The sequence below is a fragment of the Notamacropus eugenii genome, chromosome 1 (assembly GCF_028372415.1).
Source record: "Notamacropus eugenii isolate mMacEug1 chromosome 1, mMacEug1.pri_v2, whole genome shotgun sequence".
NCBI lineage: Eukaryota > Metazoa > Chordata > Mammalia > Diprotodontia > Macropodidae > Notamacropus > Notamacropus eugenii.
The window spans coordinates 525,305,594-525,329,926 of record NC_092872.1 but is presented as its reverse complement, the minus strand read 5'-3'; the positions used below and the strand labels follow the sequence as shown (position 1 = coordinate 525,329,926).

Sequence of the window (24,333 nt, the reverse complement as noted above, 5' to 3'; positions counted from 1 at the left end):
TGGGTCAGGAAAGGACTATAAAGGCCTTCCCCTCAGTTCAACTTCCTCCTTTTATAGATGATGAAAACTGAGACCCAAGATCACACAGGTAGTAAGTAGCAGAGCTGGGACTCAAACTCAGGGATCTTTCCAAAGCACTATGTTTCCTCCCAAAAGCTTACAATCTAGAAACACTGTCCACACACATGTCCGCTGTTATTGTATCTCTACCTCCTCTCCTCTTACTTTTTTCAAAACCCTGCAACATGGCTTTCAACCTCTTCATTCAACTGGAACTATTCTCTCTAAAGTTATCAATGATCTTTGACAAAACTAATGGCCCTTTCTTAATCCTCATCTTACTCCTCCATGTAGTCTCTGACATTGTTGATTCCCTTTCTTTAACATATTGTCTCCTTTTTAGGTTTTTGGGACACTGCTCTTCTCTTGGTTCTTTTGTTGGATCATCATTCTGGTCATGCCCATTAACTGTGGCTGTCTTCCAAGATTATCCTGGGCTATCTCTTCTCTCTATGCCATCTTGCTTAGTGAACTCATTAGCTCCCTTGGGTTTAATTATAAACTCTATACGAATGATTACATATTTGTAATATATCAGAAATCTCTACATATTCCAGTTTTGGTCTCATGAGCTAGAGTCTTAAATCATTATCCACTTCTTGGACATATAGAGTGGATGTCCATAGGCATCTTAAACTCCGCATGTCCAAAACTGAGCTAATTATCTTTCCTCCTAACCCTTTCTTCCTTTGAAACTTTCCTATTACTATGGTGATCCACTATCCTCACAGTCACCTTGATCTACAGTGTCAACCTCAGCTTCTTACTCATATATCCAATCTATTGCTAAGTCTGGTTGTTTCTACCTTTACAATATTTCTTATTTACCTCATCTCCATACATACAATCACCATGTTGGTACAGGTCCAAATCACATTATGCCTGGATGACTAAAATAGCCTTGTGATTGCAATTAGGAGAGACTTGAGGCAAGGAAACCAATCTATTCTCCATTCAGCTGACAAAGTGTTTTTCCTAAAACACAGGTTTAACCATGTCACCTTCTTACTCAATAAATTCCAGTGACTCAAATCACTGGATCAAATATAAAATTTGAGGCTTTTAAAGCCCTTTACAACCTGGCTCCTTCCTATCTTTCCAGTCTCTTTATGATTTACTCTCTCCTCCTCCCTTTTCATTGGTTGTCCCCTAAAACTGGAATGTATCTTTGCCTTCTTGCTCCCGTGATTTCCTTTAAGAGTTAGCTAAAATGCTACTTTCAACAGGAGGTTGATTCTCTTTCTTTCTTGATTCTCTTACCTCCCTAACCAAAGATAGTGTCTTCCGTTTCAGATTACCTTCCCCATACATCATATATATGTTAAATGTACAAATTTTTGCATTTTGTTTCATTAAAAAGTGAGCTCCCTCTGGAAAAAGACCATGCTATTTGCCTTCCTTTGTACCTCTAGCACTTAGCACAGTGCTTCAATATCGTAAACAATTAATATATGCTTGTTGAATAACTCTGTTCCCTCACCTGCATTCCATGTTGCCAAACATGATTTTACTCAAGAATCAAAAGATGGGTTGGTTAAGTGGAATTAGTGAAGATAGAAAAAAACTTCTGCTTTTGGTTTTGTAAAACTCTTAAGAGACTCCTAGTAATTCAGAATGTTAGTTTCCTTCTTTTAGATATATTATGAAAAATATAAAATTAAGTGAAGCAAGTTGATGTTATTGTCAAGGAAGTAGTTATCCTCTTGATTAACTCATTTAACCTCTTTAGATCTCAGTTTTCCTGTCAGGGCAAGGATGGGATACAACTATATGTTCTTTTAGGTCTCTTCCACCTTTAAAACCTATGATGTAGTCCATGCTGGTATTTGTGAAAGGACTGAAAAAATTTCCTTAACTGAAGAGAAGCAAGACAAGAGCAAACTATCAGAGAACAAAAGACTATGATTTACTCTGAAGAAGTCATCTCTCTAGGTCGGGAGCTGAGTATTAGATGTGGGCAGGCCTTCATTCTGTCAGAAATAAGTAACCTTGGAAGTTATATAGATGCCAATACTACAGAATGTTTTTCCCCCTCAGTGAACTATTGTAAATATCCTTGTTCAGGAGTTTATGAAGACATAAGAGTAGAATGAAAGCTGCATAACTAACTAACTCATTTTATAACTCATTTCAGAAGGATTTATTCATGGAAGGTTTTTCCTTTGTTTCAACTGGTAGGGGAAGGAATGTCTAATTACTGATAAACTGGATTTGAATAGGGGAGAAAATTTGGAAAAAACAAAAAAAAAACCATTGACAAACGTAACTTTCAGTCATTGTGGAAAGGAGCAAAATTAATATTGCAGAAAATAAGAGAATCTCATAGTAAAATATACTATCTGGTGGTAGTGGACATTTCTAAGATTCCATAGGCTATTTCTAAAATCAAAATCATTACTTCATTATTCAATGGTAAAATAAGCCTGTATATATTAAAACAAAATGGAACTTTGAAGTCTGAAAGTGAAAATAACAGTCAATTTTTATAGTACAGACATATATTTAAAAGGCAATCTCTAACACAAGCACTCTGTTCCAGATAAAATGGTTTAGTGAGTCACTATCTCCCACAATACACCCTGCATATTTTTCCTTATAGCTTCTACTGTTAAATGTCTTACCTGAAATATACTTCCTTTGTCTACTGTGTCTATTCAAATCTACTCTTGTTTCATAGGAATCAATCTACTTACGTAAAGTTTTCATTGACTATTCCAAATCAGACTGAACTTTAATGAATTCCTTTAAACTCAAAAGCATTTGCCCATCAATGATTGACATCATCTAATTTAGCCCTTGATCCCCCATGTGCCAACATGTAAGCTAAAACAATTCCATCACAGTATTAATCAGCAAGCTTTTATTAAGTGCTTACTATGTGACAAGCACTATATACAAAGCATGGTGATAGAAAACAAAAGCAAATACCATCTGTACCCTCAAGAAGCTTATATCCCATTAGAGAAGACAACACATATTTTAAAAGGTATATACAAAATACATACAAAGTAGGTGAGAGGAAGGTAATTGAATCTGGGGGGATGAGGAGAGGCCTCCTGAAAAGGGTTGCATTTCAACAGATTCTTGAAGGAAAGCAGGGAATCTAAGAGGTAAGGATGAGGAAAGAGAATATTCCAGACATGGGGGTCAACAGGAGAAGGAAGATAGATCACAATGTGCAAGGAACAGAAAGTAGATCGGTACAGCAAGTCCATATTACATGCGAAAGGGAGTAATGTATAAGAAGACATAAAAGGTAGGAAGGGGTCAGGTTATGAAGAGCTTTAAATACCAAATAAAGGAGTCTATTTAATTGCAAAAGAAATATGGAGTCACTGAAGCTTCAGTAGGGAAATAATATGGTCTGATTAATTCTCTAGGAAAATAACTTTGGTGGTTGGAGATCAAAGAGAAAATTTTTGCAACAGTACAGTAGAGAAGTGATGAAGGCTTGAACTAAGAATGTAGCTGTGTATAAGGTGACACATACAAGAGTTGTTATAGGGTTGTTATGCCAGGGATAAAGAGCTCATTATTTCACAAGGCAGTCATTTTATTTTTGGAAGGGTCTAGTTGTTAGAGAGTTCTTTCTTATGTGAAGTCAAAATTTACCTCCCTATAACTTTAAACTCCCAGTAACTTACTGGTCTTAGTTTTGCCTTCTGAAGCAAAAGAGAAAAAGTCCCCTTTTCATGTGGACTTGACATATTTAAATATAGTTATCACCTGTAAATTTTCTCTGTTCCAAGCTGAACAAACTTACCTCTCATATTTTACACATTTCTAATGCATATTTCCTTTCTTTCTAATTTCCATTTCTCCTTCCTTAGATTGAAGTACAGCAACTACTTATCAGTTGGATCCCACAGTACTGATTGGGATAGAAGGTTTAACCAGTTTTCATTTTCCAACATGGGCAGGTTTGCCAATCTTTCACCATCCTGGTGGCCCTTACCTCCCAAGAATTTACTTAGTTTGTATTGGACTTAGGAGTGAACACCTGACTCTCTCTAGCCCTACTACAACTCAGAATTCCCAAATTCAAATGAGTCACAAACCTCAACCTCCCCAGCCTCGAGAATTAGAGGTGCCCTTCCAGCCACGGCTTGTTTTTCAAACTCCTCATCATCCTGGCTGACATTCTCTGTGTCTTCCAGTTTGACAATTCCCCTCTTAAAATACGATGCTAAGAATACATAATCAGTCTATACATATATAGTCTGATAGTCTGACTTACAGCTAGGTTGAGGTGGTTAAGTGGATAGAGCACCAGGCTTGGAGTGAGGAAAATGAGATAAAACTTGGCCTTGGACACCAATTTGCTGTGTAACCCTGAGCAAGTCATTTAATCTCTGTTTGCCCCAACCTCCTCACCTGTAAAACAGAAATAATAGCACCTACCTCCCAAGGTTGTTGTGAGGATCAAGTGAGATAAAACTTCTGAAGTGCCTAGTACATTTTCTGTTACACTGTTAAGTGCCATATAAATATAAATGTTTAGCTATACATACTAATTACACAAAATACAATGGGATTATTGTTTTACCAGTGAGGACAACATATGCTAACAAGGTGCCCTAAAGTTGTATTAACTCTTACGGATACATCGTAAGTCTATTGTGAAAAAAAACATTACTTTTTCCCCAAATGAATTTGACAAGCCAGATTCCCCTATACTTGTATTTTTAAGAATCTAAATGAACAAAACATTACTATTACTGTATACCAAATGAGTTCAATCTCCATCATAAAGTATCAGTGATAACTGAAACCATATTCACTTGGAGTTGGAGTTTACCTTTACTCTGCATTTCTATGGACAGAAGAAGCTATAAATATTGTTCTTCACCAAGTTCATTGTTATTTTCACCTGAGATTGTTTGGGTATACTACTTGTTTCTATGGTATACGCTTTCAATTTATCAATTTTTTTTTTTTTTGCAATTTTGTTTTTTCCCTTCTCCTCAAAATTTATACCAACAACCTACTTCACGGGGTAGTCGGGAGGCAAGTGCTTGCAACACCCCAAGGTATAGTATCCATATGAGCTAACAGAATCACAGATCTAGAAAGTGACTTCAGAGGCCATCTAGTCTAACCTTTTCATTTTAACAGATAATGAAACTAAAGTCCAAGGAGATAAAGGGTCTCAATCAAGATCATATAAGTCGTATTCTTTGTAGTTATTATTGAATATAAAGCCTCTCATCCAAAACAGCTTATCTTTATCCAGTCTTCATGGGCATACTCTATCTCTGGTCTGAAGCCAATTTCCTAGTATCATAAACTATGGACTAGATCTTTCTGTGGGACAGAGTTTTAAATTTCCACATTCTTTTTTTTCTTCCATTCTCATAGGTATTAATTGAAAGGAGATGAAAATGTAACTGTACTCTCAAATCTTTGATTTCGTATCGCCTACAAATTTAAGGTCATGAGGAGTCCAAATTCCTTGTGATTATCATTCATAGAAGTGCTGATTTGGAAGAAAATTCAAATATCTCCTAAACCCACTCTTCCCCAAAGCAAAAATCCCATTTACAAGAATTCAAACTGAGTGTAAACTTCTTGAGGGAAGACACTGTGTAACTTTTACCGTAATTATCTGTGGGTCCTGGCACATACTCAGAGTTTGCTGCACTCAATTAAGCACAAATACTCAAATAGCCTCTGCTTGAAGACTCAAAGATGAAGGGGTATTCAGTACCTAATTTTGTTTCTGAACAACTTGAACTGTAAGGAAATTTTTACTTATATTGAATTGAGATCTACCTCCTTGTAATTTCCACCCATGGGTTTTACTCTTGCTTTCTGGGATCAAGCCAAAGCTCCTTTCCACAAGATAATTCTTTAAAAATTTCAAGTCTCCACAACATTCCCTTTACTCTCTTCTAGACATGTTCCATATGTCAATGAACATTCTAATATGTAATGCCATGAAGTGAAAAAAATATTTGAGATGGGGTATGACTTGGGCAGAGTACAGCAAAGGTATCATCTCCTGAATAACTATGTCTGGGAGCTTATTAGATAAACATATGAATGCAAAACTTAGGCTTCTCATATGTTAAGCAAATCATAATTCAGTTATCACATTCCTAAAAGTCTAATATAAAGGAGCACTAACTTCCAAGGGCTTTTTGTACATTTATTCATTTGTATGAATCAGCATAAGGGATAAATAAGTGATGGGTTTTAGAAGTCTTGACAGATAGTCTGTCATAGACTAGAAAGTTAGTCCAGAAAGACAGGAAGCCTTCCAATTTTTATCAGGTCCAGATGAAGTCATTTCTGTACTACATATGACATGACCAATCACCATGACATTAGCTCTTTCTTCTTGTAATAACAGGAGTCTTGCTAATGATTACTGCCTATGAATCATTCTTAATGTTCTTTGAAGCATGAGGTGATGTTTCATTTTTAGAACCTTAATGTTACTTAACTTTTCAAGTGTGTTTATCTTATTTCCTCAACTAAATTGTAAACTTTGAGAGTAGGGGTTACATTCTTCTTTGACTACCTCAATAAAGGACTATTTAATAAATGAAATAAAAGTGAATTAACATATTAAAGTCTAGGGGCCACTTAGGATTGTAGCAGAACAGATTACCTCCAATGAAGACCCATATCAGATTGTTTCCTGTCTTTTCTTTTCTCTTAACTCTCGCTCCTATGTTTATTGCTATTTTCCCCTACTATGTCTCTTTCTTCATGCTCATTTCCTCCTTTTTCTTCTGCTTATTTTCCCTTTCAGAAATGGAGCTTTATTTTTTTTCTTGAAGCAAAACCAATAAAACTTGGGAAGAAACAAAATCAAATTACATTTTTTTGGTGGAACTTCTAAAAGTTTTTCAGCCAAGTCAGTGACTGGGGGGTGGAGAAGATAAAGTTCCTCAGTCCTGGTTTAGGCTGAGATAAAGATAATGTCTTTTTTTGCTAAACACTGTGGAAATGGGCTACATTCCATGATTAAAACAGCTGTTTTCATGTCACAGAAAGAGCTGTGAAGTTTCCTCACATCTAAAAGAAAGTACCCATCATGATACAATAGTACTTACCTGCTGTTGTCCCTGCAACCTCTGCTGCAGTTGAAGTCTAAGTTGATTGGGAGCAGCTGGAGGCCTGTTTAGAGTCTGCCGGGGCTGCATTCCCATGTTAGTAGGAAAAGCTCCCCGAGGTGGTGGTACTTGAACTGGCATGGTTCCTATGGCAGGCTTTTGCCTAACCATGCCTTGGAAAGGACTGGGGACATTAGCAGTAGGTGAAGCTGAAGAATAAGGCTGAGAATACAGGCTGGACCTTTCCTCCATCATTAAAGGTGGTGTTGATTGTTGTGGCTGAAATCTCTCTGTTAATACTTCCAATCCACCTCCCTGTTACAAAAGGAACCAGAATAATTTAAAAGTGAATGTCTAAAAAGAGGTGACATTTTTATTTTGTGACATTTGTTAACATTATATATAATCTCTGATCTGGGAACAAAAAATCCAGAAAATGTTTCTAACTGTATATCTTCCAGAAAATGCTACTAACTGTCTCTGGGTTTAATTTATAGTCAAAAAAGTCTGATTACTTGCTACCTAAATGTGTAAAGAAAATTGTTTTCAAGTGGAATAACAGAAAATGAAAAGTACATATAAAACAAACCTCTAAATCAATGGAAGATGACTATATTTTGTATGTCTTATAGACAGGTCTAAGAATCATCTAAACACCATGAGAAAGATTTTCCACACTGGAACTTGTGGCCTATGTTCTTTTCCATCTTATAATGCCTGATACTTTGACCCTTAATTGGGGAAGAACAAAAACTGTACATAAGTAGTTTGGTACAGCTGAGATGCTGGCATGAAATCGACTGAAGACAATTAACACAAGGCAATCACAGACAAATTATCTCGGTGCTTTGGGAACTTATTCTGTCAGTGTGTGTAGTCTATTCACTAATGCTAATTGAAAACCCTCCATGTCAAAAGATAATTTAGTGAGTTGCTATAGTCAAAAATCTTCTTCAACTAGTTTTCCAGCTACAAGGTTTTCCCCACACTCAATTAGACTGATTTCCAGATAACTGGGCCCATACACATGTAACCTCTCTAGTTTGGCAAATGCAATAAGAGCATGCACTCTGCTGGCATATCTTTAGAGAACTCGAGATTATCTCAAAACCACAAAAATGCAATATTAGAGTGATATGTAATTCACAGTATATGTTATAGTCTGATAATTTTCAGAAGAACTATTAATTATAAAATTAGATAAAACAATATGGAATCAAAGTTTTAATAATTTTGATCACCTACAGTTTTTTAATCTGGGCACTATTTTTCAAATAGTCCAAGGTTTATGGAATACCTGGACAAGTTTGTCAATTCCAAGGGCTCGGTCTAGTTCAGCTAGTTCAGTTTCATCCTTCCCACTGAGAAAGGATACCAGTTGATCAAGAAGAGCCTTCTCATCATTTCTTCCCTCTATTGTTGTTGGTGGGCACAGGAGCTCATCTAGCTGGGAGGTGATACACTGGCTGTAGAAATGAAAAGACAATCAGGTCAAATAACTATGATGTCAAAAGTAAGAAAATTTTTAAATGTGGTTGGGTATATAAAAAAAAAATGGCCATAAAACCTTACTGCAAAATTCTCCATTCAAATCATTATATTGGTGTACTAAAGACCAACTCAGAATGCAATCACACTCAGTTTATAAAATATAATAGACTTGTAATGTTTCAATATACTTCTCATTTATTCATCATCCACTGGAGTTTTGTTCCTTATTTTGCCCATTAGCATTGGAAAAACTGAATGAAAAATCTATCAAATCTATAAAAGCAGAGGAAAAGCATTTTAAGCAAGGGTAAAAATCTGGAAGACTATCCAAAAATTCTGATTTTTAAACGGTTTAGTTTGATTTAATATGATCATTGGCCAAAAAAATTTAAAGCTATACTTAATACAAAAAGATTCAAAATTATGACTTTTTTTTTTACAAAAGGTACATACCAAATGACATTTAATAACAAAATAATGCAATGTAGAAAAGCTTTTTAAACATACCAGTTGTTAGTAGCACATCTTTACTGATTTTATTAATATCAATTTATAGTTTAAATGAGGAAAGTGAAAACACAAGTATTCTATTTCTTAAAATAGAAGCAGAAAAGAGCCCACAGTTCAGTCTAACATAATATTTAATGCTATCTAGCCAGCCTTCCATTTATGTGTGTAGCACCTTACGTCTCAACAGATTCTCTATACAGCAGAATTCTGAGTTTTTAGAACTGGGGTAAAATAGGGCACAAATTAATTCTATGTCATCTCAAGATGGAAACACAGAAATACGATGAGAGTTATTTCTAGACTTACCAATTTCAGGAACAGAACTGACTGCACATTTCTGCAACAGAGAAAATCCAGTTCCTCCATCCTTTCACAGTATGTTTGCATGTACGTTTATATTTATCCATTCATAGAACAAGTTTATTGTAAGGCACTGTGGTAGGTCATAGGGGACACTCCAAAGACATAATCCTTGCCCTCAAGAAATTTTCAGGATAGATAAGATACACACAAGCATTTTGTGAGCCCTCATTCAGGAAAAAGACTAGAGAGGTTGTATCATGTAAGCTCAGACACAGCACCATCCAGGGACAGACAAAGTCAAGTGTTGGCAAAGTCCCTTCATATAATTAATTCTCATGACTTATGCCTGATCAGAATTGTAGTGATGGTAGTGAGAAAGGAATACTAGAGGAACCTCATTTATGGTACACTCTGCAATCTTGGTTGAGTTACTACTACTCCTGAGAGGATTCAATTACTTGCTCCAATTTAAGGTTTGGTGTAATAGCATACTTAGTGCTGTACAAAGGCACCAGATAATTTTGAAAGAGAGGCAAAAAGGGAACGGAACAAATATTTTGTGGTGGATAAGGACTGCTCTTGCTCCATTTACTAAGGGATATTTTGAGATCTAAACATGATGTGAAGTTCTTGAAGGCTATAGTAGTGGAATGCAAGCTCTCTGACATAAAAAAATTCTGAAAGGGGGGTGGGGGGCGTTGGCTGGGAAATGCAACTCATAAAACTATCAACTATCTACTAAGGATTCACGGTCTTATGGTCATTATCATTGGAGGCAGTCTCACCCACTTCCCCCCACCCCCAATCATATACTTCTGAAGTATTGAAATTCTAAATTTAACTAATGACAAAATAAAGAGTAAGCATAAAAGGACACTTTTTGGAAAGGAATTTTTCACAATGAAAAAGTTTAAGGCCTAGAATGAAAACTTATTTACAATTTGTACAAGTTATCAATAAATGGGAAGGCACAATTATTATTTATGTTAGCTTTTATAATTAGCTTTTCCAAGTAGGAAAAAAAACACAGGTGTAGAGAAAAAAGTGAGTAGATGGACTTAAGGCTATGAGAATGAGCAGAAAGGAAGCTCTCTTTAGCCTGTAACTCATCTTTCTTCCCAAAACATGGCGTTCCTTGCCTGACCTTTCCTCCACATTGAATCAGTTCCCAAATCTTACTGATTCTTACATCACAGCTTCTCTTAGTCTACTTCACATCCATCTCAAGGTCTTTCTATTTCCACTGTTAATAGCCTTATTTCCTGTATTTAATACTGGAACTAAGGTAAATAGTCTCCTGATGTTCCCCTGATGTTCTCTCTTCCTTCAATCGACTAAGTCTGCTTAACTCCCCTAAAGAACCACTTTAATTATGATACTCCAATGCTAAAAAAAATAGGAAACTATTTCCTATAATATAAAGCCCAAGATTCCAAGATCCTTAATTTGACCCAAACTTATTCTAACAATTGTCTCTACCACTATTTCTACTATGAAGCCAACTGTATTTGCCTTTCTTCAAAGAAACTTTCCCATTTCTGTGCCTTTTTTCATATCAGTCCCTCTGTTTGGAATGCGTTCCCCTTATTCTAACTCCAACTGAAACTGCTTTCATTTTTCAAGGCCCAAGTTAGATGCCATTTAATTCATGAAGATGAATGACTGCACTAGAGGATTTGTGAAGGGCTACAAGCAGGAATGTTTTACCTGCCTTATTATATACTACTGTACTTCCCTTTATGAACTTTATGGTCCTGACAAACTGGCCTTCTGGCTGTTCTTCACAAGACTTACAGTGGATGACTTTTCTTTAATATCAAAAAAGCATCTATCTAAAACCAAAAGCAACCATCATACGCAATGGGGAGACACACTAGAACTTTTTCCAATAAACATGGAAAAGTGAGGATGCTCACTTTCTCCATTATTATTCGACATAGTTCTAGAAATGCTAATAGCATTTACAAAAGAAAGAATTTAAAAGAATTAAAAGAAATTAAAGGATTAAGGATAGGTGAAGAAGAGATAAAACTAGTCCTATTTTCTAGTGATGGTTTACTTGGAAAAACCCAGTCAAGATACCAAGACAATTAATATCTTTGTAGCCTCTTTGGAGGCTACGAAATAAACCCTAAAAACAACAGCATTTCGATATAATAATGATTTCTATATAATACTAACAGGAGGGGCAGAACCAAGATGGCAGAGTAACAGCATGGCTTTGTTAGCTCTCTCCCCACAAACCCAGCCAAATACCTGTAAAAAAAATGACTGTAAACAAATTCTGGAGCTGCAGAACCCACAGATTGATGGAGTGAAGCAAATCTCCAGACCAAGACAGCTTGGAAAGTTACTGGGTAATGTGTATCATTCTGCACTTGGAGCAGAGCACAGTGCAGTGAGAGCCATGTCAGCACAGAAAGGACCTAAGCAGGCCTTAAGGGGATTGATTTGGCCACTTGTGGTGGTTTCTAGACTTCATGACCCTAAAACATCAAGAATAAAATGGAAAGTCAGTGGAAAAAACCTGTGGGACCTGTGTGAGAGTGTGGGGAGGGCGGGGGAGAGAGGAGGAGAAGCCCATGGCAGCCAAAGCAGCAGCGGGGGCAGGGGCAGCAGCAGTGGCAATGACTATTTCTGGAGCTGTAGGCCCACAGATTGTGGGGGGATTGAGCAGCTGACAATACACCTCCCCACCCCAACTGGAAGCAGAGAACTACCTTGACAAAGAGCTCAAAAGTCAAGTAAATAGCTGGGAAAATGAGAAAAAAACTCAAAAAAGAATCAGACTATAGAATCTTACTTTGGTGACAGTGAAGACCAAAATATACAAATAGAAGACAACAAAGTCAGAACTCCTACATCCAAAGTTTCCAAGAAAAATATGAATTGGTCTCAGGTCATGCAAGAGCTCAAAAAGGATTCTGAAAATAAAATAAGAGAAGTAGAGCAAAAAATTGGGAAGAGAAATGAGAGTGAAGCAAGAAAATTATGAAAAACGAGTCAAATGCTTGCTAAAGGATACCCAAAAAAAAATGCTGAAGAAAATAACAATTTAAAAAACAGACTAACCCAAATGGCAAAAGAGATCCAAAAAGTCAATGAGGAGAAGAATGCCCTAAAAAGCAGAATTGGCCAGTTGGAAAAGGAGGTCCAAAAGCTCATTAAAGAAAATAATTTCTTTCACATTAGATGGAGCAGATGGAAGCTAATGACTTTATGAAAAATCAAGAAATTATAAAACCAAGTCAAATGAATGCAAAAATAGCAGACAATGTGAAATATCTCATTGTAAAAACAACTGACCTAGAAAATAGATCCAGGACAGACAATTTAAAAATCACTGGACTATCTGAAAGCCATGATCAAAAAAAGAGCCTAGACATCATCTTTCAAGAAATTATCAAGGAAAACTGCCCTGATATTCTAGAACCAGAAGGTAAAACAGATATTGAAAGAATCTACTGATCATCTCCTAAAAGAGATCCCAAAAGGAAAACTCCTAGGAATACTGTGGCCAAATTCCAGAGTTCCCAGGTCAAGGAGAAAATATTGCAAGCAGCCAGAAAGAAACAATTTGAGTATTGTGGAAATACAATCAGGATAATACAAGATTTAGCAGGTTCTACATTAAGGGATCACAGGTCTTGGAACATTATATTCCAGAGGTCTAAGGAGAATTAAAACCAAGAATCACCTACCTAGCAAAACCAAGTATAATACTTCAGGGGAGAAAATGGTCATTCAATGAAATAGAGGATTTTCAAGAATTCTTGATGAAGACCAGAGCTGAACAGAAAATTTGACTTCAAAACACAAGAATCAAGAGAAGCGTGAAAAGGTAAACAGGAAAGAGAAATCATAAGGGACTTACTAAAGTTGAGCTGTTTATAATCCTACATGGAAAGATCACATTTATAATTCTTAAGACTTTTCTCAGGCTTTTCTCATTAGGGTAGGTGGAAGGATTAGAGGGCACAGTGTAAGTTGAATAGGTAGGGATGATATCTAAAAAAACCCCCAAAAAACTAAGGGGTGAGAGAGCATTATATTGGGAGGAGAAAGGGAGAAACAGAATTGGGCAAATTATCTTACATGAAAGAACAAAAAGCTTTTCCAATGGAGGGGAAGAGGAGGGGTGAGAGGGAAGGAGCGAATTTTACTCTCACCAGATTTGGTTTAAGGAGGAAATAACATGCAAACTCAGTTTGGTATGAAAATCTATCTTACACTACAGGAAATAAGGGAGGAAGGGGACAAGCGGCGGGGGGGGGGGGGTATGAGAAAAGAGAGGGCAAATGGGAGGTAATTAGAAGTAAACATTTTTGAGGAGGGATAGGGTCAAAAGAGAGAATAAAATAGGGGGCAGGATAGGATGGAAGAAAATATAGTTAGTGTTTCACAACATGATTTTTATGGAAGTCTTGCATGACTACACATGTACAACCTATATTGAATTGCTTGCCTTCTCAGTGGGGTGGGTGGAGAGGGAAGAAGGGAGAGTAGTTGGAACTCAAAGTTTTAAAAACAAATGTTAAAAACTGTTTTTACAACGCAACTGGGAAATAAGATATACAGGCAATGGATTACAGAAATCTAATTTGCCCTACAACAAAATAGAGGGGATGGTGATAAGAGAAGGAAAGCGTGTGATAGAAGGGAGGGCAGACTGGGGGGAAGTGGTAATCAGAATGCAAGCTGTCTTGGGGTGGGTGGAAGGGAGATGGGGAGAAAATTTGGAACTCAAAATCTAGTAGAAGTGTATGTTGAAAACTAAAAATAAATAAATAATGATCATTATAATAACAACAAAATGCTAAAAGCAGTAGTAGGAAAATCCCATTCCAATTAACTACAAAATACATAAAGTATCTGTGGATCAACCCAGAAGGCACACAAAAGAGTTATACAGATTCAATTATAAAATACTTGATAAAGAAATAAAAAACAATTTAAGTAGTTGGAGTAACATTCACTGCTTACAGGTAGGCCCTACCAATATAATAAAAATGACAGTACTACTGGAGTAAATTTATTCCTTTTTATGCCATACTAATCAAATAACCAAGGAGGAACTTTATTGAATTTGATAAAATAATAACAAAATTCATTTGGAAAAACGAAAGATCTAGACTATCAAGAGAAATGATGAAAAGTAGGGATGAAATATTTCAAACTATATTATAAAGCAGAAACTACCAAAACCATCTGGTATTGGTTAAAAAGCAGAGACAGACATAAGAAACAGATTAGTCAAGGGGGAATCAGACATATAAGAACCTGATCTTCCAAAGCAGAATCATAAATTATCTTGGAAAATACTCCTTATTTCCCTACTTCTGGGAACTGCTGGGAAAAACAGAAAGCAGTCGGGCAGAAATTAAGTTTAGAGCAACCACATACACCACATTCAACAAAACATTCTAAGTGGATGTATAATCTTAATATTAAAGATCACAGCATAAAAAATTAGAAGAGCAGATCACCATCCAGCTATGGAAAGGAAAAGTATTTTTTTTAGAATAACAGTTTATTTTTTCCCCAATTACATGTTAAGACAATTTTTAACATTCATTTAAAAAAAATTAAGTTTCAAATCTCTTTTCTCTCTCCCTGAGACAGTAAGCAATTTAAGTTATATATCTGCAATCACCCAAAACATATTAAAGAGATGTATTCTTATATCTCATTCTTTTTTTTTAATTTTTTTTATTTATTTTTTATTTTTTATTTTTTTATTTTTTAATGTTTAACAATCACTGCCATACAATTGAGATTTTATCCCCCCCACACCTACCCCCCACTACCCCCCTCCCTCCCCACGACTGCATACAATTCTGTATAGGTTCTACATATACTTTCCTATTGAGTGTATTTTCTTTATATCTCATTCTTAACCAAATAAGAGACAGAGGCAATTAAAAATGATAGAATTGATAACTGATTACATGAAACTGAAAAGCTTCTCACAGATAAATTAATGCACCCAGGCTAAAAAGGGAAGTGGTCAAAGTATACGAACAAGGAGTTCTCCAAGTATAAGAACAAACAATTCTCCAAACAAAAGTTGCAAAGTATTTGCAACCATACTAATGAATGCTCTGAATCACTAATAATAAAAAGAAAATGCAAATCAAAACAACTCATGTTGGGGTATAAGCTTGGTTCTCACGTGAACAGTCTCGGGTCAGGTAAAGGTGAGGGCTTCTTGAAACCACAAAAGTTGCGAAGTATTTGCAACCATACTAATGAATGCTCCGAATCACTAATAATAAAAAGAAAATGCAAATCAAAACAACTCATGTTGGGGTGTAAGCTCGGTTCTCAAGTGAAAAGTCTTGGGTCAGGTAAAGGTGAGGGCTTCTTGAAACCACCGAGCTCTCACGAGGCCCCCCAGGGAACAGCTGGGAATTGAGGAGTGAGACACGAGCTATCTCATTTTTCCACCTCTTCTCAGTGGAAACTTGCTGGGGAGAGCATCCCACCCTTGAGATTGGTCCGTGGTCTGAGCACACCTGTTGTTAATTGGCTAAGAGGCTGAGAGCATGCACAGTGTCCACGAGTGAACTATGCAGCTGGGAGAGCTTAAATTCGGACAGGAAAGCCTGAGGGTTCCTCTCTTTTTCCTTGCTCCTCAGGAGGGAGAAGAGAGATCCCATGGGGAGCACTAGCCCCGCATACTGAGAGAGGGGAAGGATTCCTCTTTCCTCTGGAAGGAGAAGGGGGGTCCATGGGGAGAACTCGTCCTGCATGCTGACATGTAGCTGGTATCCGGAATAAAGCCTACAACCTCTGTTTGACTCTGGAAGTCTCTTCTCTTGATATGTTTATCCCGGCTGGCCACTGAAGACCTAGAGATAAGTAAGATGACCTGGGCACCCCACGGCAGTTAAGCTGGACAAACTCTGAAGTTTTACCTCACACCCTACAAACTGGTAAAGATGACCAAAAAAAAAATGGCAATAGCAACTGGGAACAAAGTAGATGCCCATCAGCTGAGGAACAGATAAACAATGAACACAACAGAATAATGCTTTGCTGGAAGAAATGTTGTGTGAGATGAATACAGAGAAGCATGGAGGGATCTATATGAGCAAAATGAAGTATCCAAAGTCAAGAAATGCACATACATGATAACTATAACAATGTAAACAGAATCACTACATATTGAAAAAACTCCAAAAAATGCATGTAACAAAATCATGAAAATCAAGAATCAAATGAAGAGAGACACCTCCAACTGATACTTTGCCCATATTTATGGACTTTTTTCAATTTATCAAGCAGTTGTGTTGATTTTTTTCCTCTCTAAAAACATACTATTTGTCCTATGGGATGGCTCTCTGGGAGGGGGAAGGAAACCTGGGATAACTATAGTAATATAAGAAAAAGGAAATATCAATAAAAAATTAACAATTGTCAGTGTTGAAGGGGTGGTGGTGGAACTGTGAAATGTTATAACCATTTTGGAAAGAAGTTTGGAATTATCCAAATAAAGTGACTAAAGTATCCATACCCATTGAACCAGAGACTCCACTACTTGGCTTTTCCTCTGAGGAAGCCATTAATAAAAAGAAAGTACTCATATACACTAAATTATTTATGGCAGTACTTTTAGTGACAGCAAAAAATTAGGAACAAAGTAGATGTCCATCTACTGGCAGGGGAATGGCGAAGCTTATTGTTGCACATGGATATTAGCTTTGTAAAGTGGGAGGCTGCAAGAAATGACATGTGATATATATAGAAAGATCTACTGCAGAGTAAAGTAATGCCAAGAAAACAATATAAATAATGCCCATAACAATGTAAATGTAAACAACAACCAAGCACAAAAAAATAAAAGGTGAATGTAACAAATGTATGGGAGATGGGAGAGGTACCAAAAAAGGAGGAAATTCAGAAGCAGAAGTGGTGTGGCTCTGATTCTTGGAGCAGAGCAGAGTCTCAATTCCAGCATCCAGTCCAACCCACCAAAGGAAGAGCCAAAGCAGGAATATCAGAATTAAGCAAGGCCTATAATTCTGTCAATATGAACCAAAAGGGATTTCTAGGTTGGAATGGTTGATTCCAACACCAATCTATGGTTGTTCAGACTCAAACCCAGGTCATGAACTTAAAGAGTTCAGTCTCGATTATCTTAAGAATGGAAAAGGAAGAGAAGAATAATGTAGTACAGAGAGAAGAGAAAAAAGTTTAGAGGAAATTACCTCATAACAGCAAGGTGCACAAGCAGACATATATAGAAATAGGCAGTGGTGGGTGTTGTGTGACCTGACGTTAGACCCTCACTCTCATCTGAACTGGTCAAATGAAGGGAGAATGAATATACACATAGTTTAGTACATAAAACTTTTCAATCAACAGAAAAATGGGAAGAAAAGGGGAAAACAGAAATTAGAGGAAGGATAATTAAAGGCAGGATAGTTTTAAGAAAAACAAACTCTAACTAGGGTTGTACAAAAATATTCATGGTTCTTTTTGAAGTGACAGGGAATGAGGGGAGGAAGTGGCCATCAATTGAGGAACAGCTGAACAAGCAACAGAATATGATTCTGCTGTATGAAATGATGGAAGGGAAGACTTGTATGAACTGATGTAGAGGGAAGTGAATAGAAAAAGGAGAACAATCCTTACAATGACAACATAATAAACAACTATGAGAGAATTAGGAGTTCTGGTCATTCACAACTCCAGAAGATTAATGATGAAACATGCTTATCCATCTTTCGAACAGAGAAATAAAGTATTCAGAATGAGATAAAAAAAATTTTTGGCCATATCTGTAATAGGGGTGGTGTTTCCCTTTTATTCTCAATATGGGTAGGGGAGAAGTAAAAGAAATAGAGAGAGGGAAGATTGCTCAAGAGTGAAGAAAATTTAATTAAAAAATATTTTAAGCTACTTAATGATATATTTCTCTAATCTATTTGGTTAAGTTCTCTGAAAGAACTTCACAGGGTTAGAGCTATACCCACAGTTGTCTATCAGAGCTATCTACATCTATGGCTTATATAGGAGCTGAATTTTGCATTTATAAAAAAAATTATTTTTGACATTTAAGAAATTTTGAGTTCCAAACTGTTTCACTCCCTCTAGCCTGTTCCCCAGCTACTGAGAAGGCAAGCAATATAATATGAATTATACATATGAATTCATGCAAAACCTATTTCCATATTAGTAAAAGGAAAAAAAAGGAAAGAAAGAAAAAAACAAAAGAAAATCATATTTCAATTTGTACTCAAAGTTCATCACTTTTCTCTCTTTGGAGGTAAACAGCATTTTTCATCTTGAGTCCTTCATAATTGTCTTGGATTACTGTCTTGATAAGAGTAGTTAAGTCTTTACAGTGGATCATCATTACAATATTGTTACTTTGTTTAAAGTTCTCCTGGTTTTTCTCACTTCACTTTGCATCAGTTCATTTAAGTCTCCCGAAATTTTTATGAAACTATCCCACTCATCATTTCTTACTGCACAATAGTATTCCATCACAATCATATACCACAAGTCATTTAGCCATTCCCCAACTGATGGGTATGCTCTCAAATTCCAATTTATTGTCATCACAAAATAAATATTTTGTACATATAGGTCCTTTTCTTTTTGTTTCCACTCTCAGGGACACATACCTAGTAGTGGGATTGCTAAGTCAAAGAATTTGATAGTCCTTCGGACAAAGCTCCAAATTATTCTATAAAATTGTAGGAGAGTTCACAGCTCCATCAACAGTGCATTAGTATTCCTGTATTTCCACATTCCCTTTAGTCTCTATCATTTTCCTTTTCTATCATATTAGTCACTCTGATGTGTGTGACACAGTACCTTGGTTGTTTTAATTTGCATTTCTCTAATCAATAGTGATTTAGAACATTTTTTTCATATGACTCTAGATAGCTTTGACCATTTAGCAACTGTGGGACAGCTCATATTTTTATAAATTAGACTCAGTTCCCTTAATATTTGAGAAATGAAACCTTTATCAGATAAACATGATGTAAAAAAATTGTCACTTCATTGTCTATGACACCTTTTAGCAAACTGTAATTTCCATGATACTTGCATTTTTAAAAATTATTTTTGCTACATTTTAAGTTCCAAACTGTCTTGTTTCCTCCCCACCCTGCACTAGAGATGATCTCCATTTCATACATGCTCACACACACAACCATACTATGCAAACTTCTGTTAATCAGTTCTTTCTCTTGAGGTAGATAGCACTGTCCTTCATAGGTCCTTTATAGTTGTATCTGAGAATCTATAATATTCAAAATAACTCAGTCTTTCATAGATGTAATTCGAACAATATTGCTGTTACTGCATACAATGTTCTGTTTTTGCTTATTTCTCTCATTCTTTCATGAAAATCTTTGTTTTTCTAAAAATCAACCAATTCATGATCTGAGACAATTTATGAATGCAGATCAAAGCATACTATTTTCTCTTTTTCTATCTTTTGTTCTAATTCTTCTTTCATAACATATATGAGTAATGTGAAAATATGTTTATCATGATTGTACACGTATAGCCTACATTAGATTGTATGCCATCTTGGGGAGGGGGAAAAATTTAGAACTCAAATTCTTATAAAAGCAAATGCTGAAAACTAAAAATAAATTTTAAAAAATAAATAAAATCAACCAGCTCATCATTTCTTACAGCAAAGTAATATTCCATCAAAAATGTATACCAGAAGTTGTTCAGCCATTTCCCAACTGATGGGCATCAGCTCAATTTCAAGCTGAGATGCTATAAATACTTTAAAACATACGTTTTCTTCTTCTCTTGATCACACTGGGAAACATCTAATAGTGGTATTGTTTGGTTAAAGGGTATACAGAGTATCATAACTTTTTGGGCACAATTCCAGATTCCTCTCTAAAATGGATCAAATCACAATTCCACAAACTGTCCCAATTTTTCCACATCCCTTTTAAACATCTGTTATTTTCTCCTTCTATCATTTTAGCCACTTTGAAAGGTTTAAGATGACTTCTCAAAGAGGTTTTTAATCTATATTTCTAATAGATAATGATTTAGGACATTTTTTCAAATGACTATATGAAGTTTTAATCTCTTCATCAAAAAACTACCTCTTCTTCTCCTTTGACCATAGCTGCAGAATGACTTTCATTCTTATAAATTTAATAAAATTCTTTATATACTTGAGATATGAGACCTTTATCTGAGAAACTCTCTATAATCCACTCCCCTGCAATTTTCTTCTTTATTTCTAATTGTGACTACATTGGTTTTATTTGGACAAAACTTTGTTAATTTAATGTAATCAAAATAATCCATTTCATATCTCATAATGCTTATCTCTTGTTTATTTATACATTCTTCTCAAATTTATATGTCTGATAGGTAATGTGCTCCATGTTCTTAAATTTTCTTATATCTCCTTTCATATCTGGCTCACATATCCATTCCGACCTTATCTTGGTAAATAGTGTAAAATATTGGTCTACATCCAATTTCTGCCAGATTGCTTTCTAGTTTTCCAAACAATTTTTTTTTTTTTTACCAAATAGGGAATTCATATCCCAAAAGCTTAAATCTTTACATCTGTCAAACACAAGGTTACTGTGATCATTTACTAATGCGTATTGTATGTCTATTCTGTTTCACTAACCCACCCTATTTCTTAGCCAATAGTACCAGAAAGTTTTGATAATTACTGCCTCATAATATAATCTAAGATCTGATACTGCTAAATCTTCTTCTTTTACATTATTCCTTTTAATTAGGTCTATTTTTGCTGTTGCTTTGTCTGAGATCATGATTGCTATTCATGCCGTTTTTCCTTTAGTTCCTTATCTTAACTCCATGTGTGACTTTTGATTTCAAGTGTGCTTCTTGCAAACAACATATTTCTGAATTCTGTTTTTTAATCCATTCTAACTGCTTCTATTTTATGGGTAAGTTCATCCCTTTCACATTCATGGTTATGATTACCATGTATTTCCCTCCATTTTATTTTCGTCTGTAAATCCTTTATCTTTTTATCCTCTCCTTAAAAATCTGTTTTGCTTCTGACCACCACCTCCCTTAATACTCTCTCCTTTTCTCTTATCCCTTTCCTCTCCTACTTCCCTGCTGGATAAAACAGATTTCTATACCCAACTGAGCAAGTATATATATTTTCTTCTCTCTCTGAACCACTGCCAATGAGTTGAGATTCAGGTGTTGCCTGATACCAGCATACCATTTATTCCTCCATTGTAAAAGCTCTTCCTTGTGTCTTTTATGTAATATAATTTTTCCCATTCTTCCTCTCCTCACCTCCTTACACAATGCCTCCCATTTTCTCAGCCCCTTTTTTTCTGAGATCATTGCAACATAATGAACTTATGCCTGTGCCTTTTATCTATGGAGACTCCTTCCAACTGTTTTAATGGAGTTGCATGTATCATCTTTCCAAAAAGCAATGTTAACGGTTTAACTTTTTGAGTCTAATAATTTCTCTTTTATGTTTACCCATTTATACTTCTCTTGAGGTTTGTGTTTGAATATCAAATTTTCTATTCAGCTCTTGGTCTATTCATCAGGAATGCTTGAAAGTCCTCTATTTCATTGAATATCCATTTTTTTTTCCTGGAAGATTATACCCAATTTTGCTGGGTAGATTATTTTTTATTGTCATCCTAACTCCCTTTGCTCTCTTGAACATCACATTCTAAGTCCACTACTCTTTTATCATGGTAGCTGCTAAATCTTGAATGATTCAGTCTATGGTTCCATGATACCTGAACTGTTTCTTTCTGGCAGCTTGAAATATTTTCTCCTGGACTTGGGAATTCTTGCATTTGGCTATTCCAGCAAGTTTTCAGTTTGGAATCTCTTTCAGGAGGTGATCAATGGATTCTTTCAATTTCTATTTTACCCTATGAATTTAAGATACTGGGGCAATTTTCCCTGTTAATTTCTTGAAATATGATGTTGAAGTTCTTTTTTGGGATCATGGCTTTGACATAGTCCAAAAATTCTTAAATGATTTCTCGATCTATTTTTCAGGTCAGCTGTCTTTCTGATGAGATATTTCACATATTCTACTATCTTTTTCATTGTTTTGACTTAGTTTTATTATTTTGTGATGTTTCATGGAGTCACTAGCTTCCACTGGCCCAATTCTAATTTTTAAGGAATTATTTTCTCCAAAGAGCTTACCTCTTTTCCCACTTATCCAATTCTGCCTTCTTAAAGAGCTCTGTCCTTCAGTGAATTTTTGTGCCTCCTTTTCCATTTGGTTAATTTTGTTTTTTAAAGTTATCTTCTTTAGTGTTTTGTCTCTTTATGCTTTCAAGGTGCTGTGATCTTTGAAGAGGTGTGGTCTACACTTTGGTATTTATCCAGAAAAGGCCTCTGCAGTAGGATTGACCCTTTCTACTATTTCTGAACCCCATCTATTCCCTGCCTGCCCAGTTCTGCTTTATAGTTAAGTCACTTCAATATTAATCTAATGAGTTGATTCTCTTCATTTTCTGACCTTCTTTTGTACTCACTATAATCATCTCCAATATATCATTTCTAAAGCCTGCTTTCTCTACCCCAAGAGTACAGATCATTCCTGTATCATGGAACTCTGCTAACTTCAACTGTGCCCTTCTCATTCTCAGATGACCTTTTCTCCTACCTTTACTGGGAAGATCAAGGTCAGTCTGCATGAATTACCTCATTTCAATATACTTTTGTATCTTGATACATCTTCTCATCACATCACATCAAAGGAAGAGATGCTCCTCCCTTTCCCCCATCCATTTGTACTCTTTGATTTGATCCCCTAACTCCCTCTTTGGAATAGGGATCCTTTGATTAGCCCCTTCTCTAAGTATCTTCAAACTTTCTGTTGACATTGGCTCTTTCTTATAGAGAGAGGAATCATTGTGTAGTGGAAAGAGCATTATATTTGAAATTAGGAAAAACCTGGGTTTGAATTCTGCCTCTGACACTATATGACTATGGGTAAGTGATAGTCTGTTTGAACTTCAATTACATTATCTTTAAAATGTAGAGAATACCAGCATTTGACTCTCAGGAATGTTTTGAGGATCAAATGAGATAACGTAAATAAAGAGCCTTGCAAATCATGAAACTTGATATGTTAGCTATTATAATTCTCCCTATACATACTGACATACAGGTCTCAGATCCAGAGTAAAAAAATTTCATAGGATCATAAAATTAGTGTTAGAAGAGATTTCAGAAGTCATCTAGTCCAACTCCCCTCATTTTATAGACAAGGAAATTGATGACTAAAGAGGGTAAGTGATTTGTCCATCGCCATGCAGGTAGTAAGTAACAGAGATGCAATTCCAATCAGAGTAATTTTTCCATTGCCCCAGACTGCCTCTCAATCCCCTTTATTTGCTAGCCTACTTCTCTTTTTTAATACTCTGCTAAATATATTAAGTAGCTAGTCCAAAGCAGCTGCCTCCACTTCTTCACTACCGAGTCACTCATTAACTACTTACAATCTGGATTCTGTTTCTTCCACTTTATTCAAACTGATCATTGTGAAAGTCACCAATGATCTTCTTAATGTCAAAATGAATGAACAGAACATCAGAAATCATCTAGTCTAATACACAATTGGAGAGGAATCCCCTTGACAAGATCCCTGACAAATCTTAATTCAGTCTCTGCCAGAAGACCTCTAGTGATATGCTAGTTCTTGAGGAAGCCATCCTCAAGACAGTTCCAATTATTAGGAATACACACACACACACACACACACACACACACACACACACACACACACATATATATTTACATTGAAACAAGAAATATGTGCCTCTCTGCAGCTTCTACTCATTTTTCTTAATTTCTGTTTTCCGAGTCAAGGAGAACAAGGTCTAATCCCTCTTCCACAAAAAAGCTCTTAAAATATTTAGAGACAGCTACATAT

General features: G+C 35.8%; 1 protein-coding gene across 13 annotated transcripts in view; it reads right to left on the bottom strand.

Annotated features, from left to right (window-relative positions):
- Positions 1-24,333, bottom strand: part of NCOA1 (nuclear receptor coactivator 1) — a 241,668-nt gene that overhangs the window by 40,181 nt on the left and 177,154 nt on the right. For all 13 annotated transcript variants that reach the window (XR_011972410.1, XM_072633863.1, XM_072633870.1 and 10 more), the window contains 2 exons: positions 8,419-8,587; positions 7,122-7,436 (listed from right to left, as the gene is read on the bottom strand). Coding sequence is in view for 12 of the 13 variants with exons in the window: in XM_072633863.1 (XP_072489964.1) it covers positions 7,122-7,436; positions 8,419-8,587 (484 nt within the window). In the remaining variant the exon portion in view is untranslated. The remainder of the gene's footprint in view (positions 1-7,121; positions 7,437-8,418; positions 8,588-24,333) is intronic.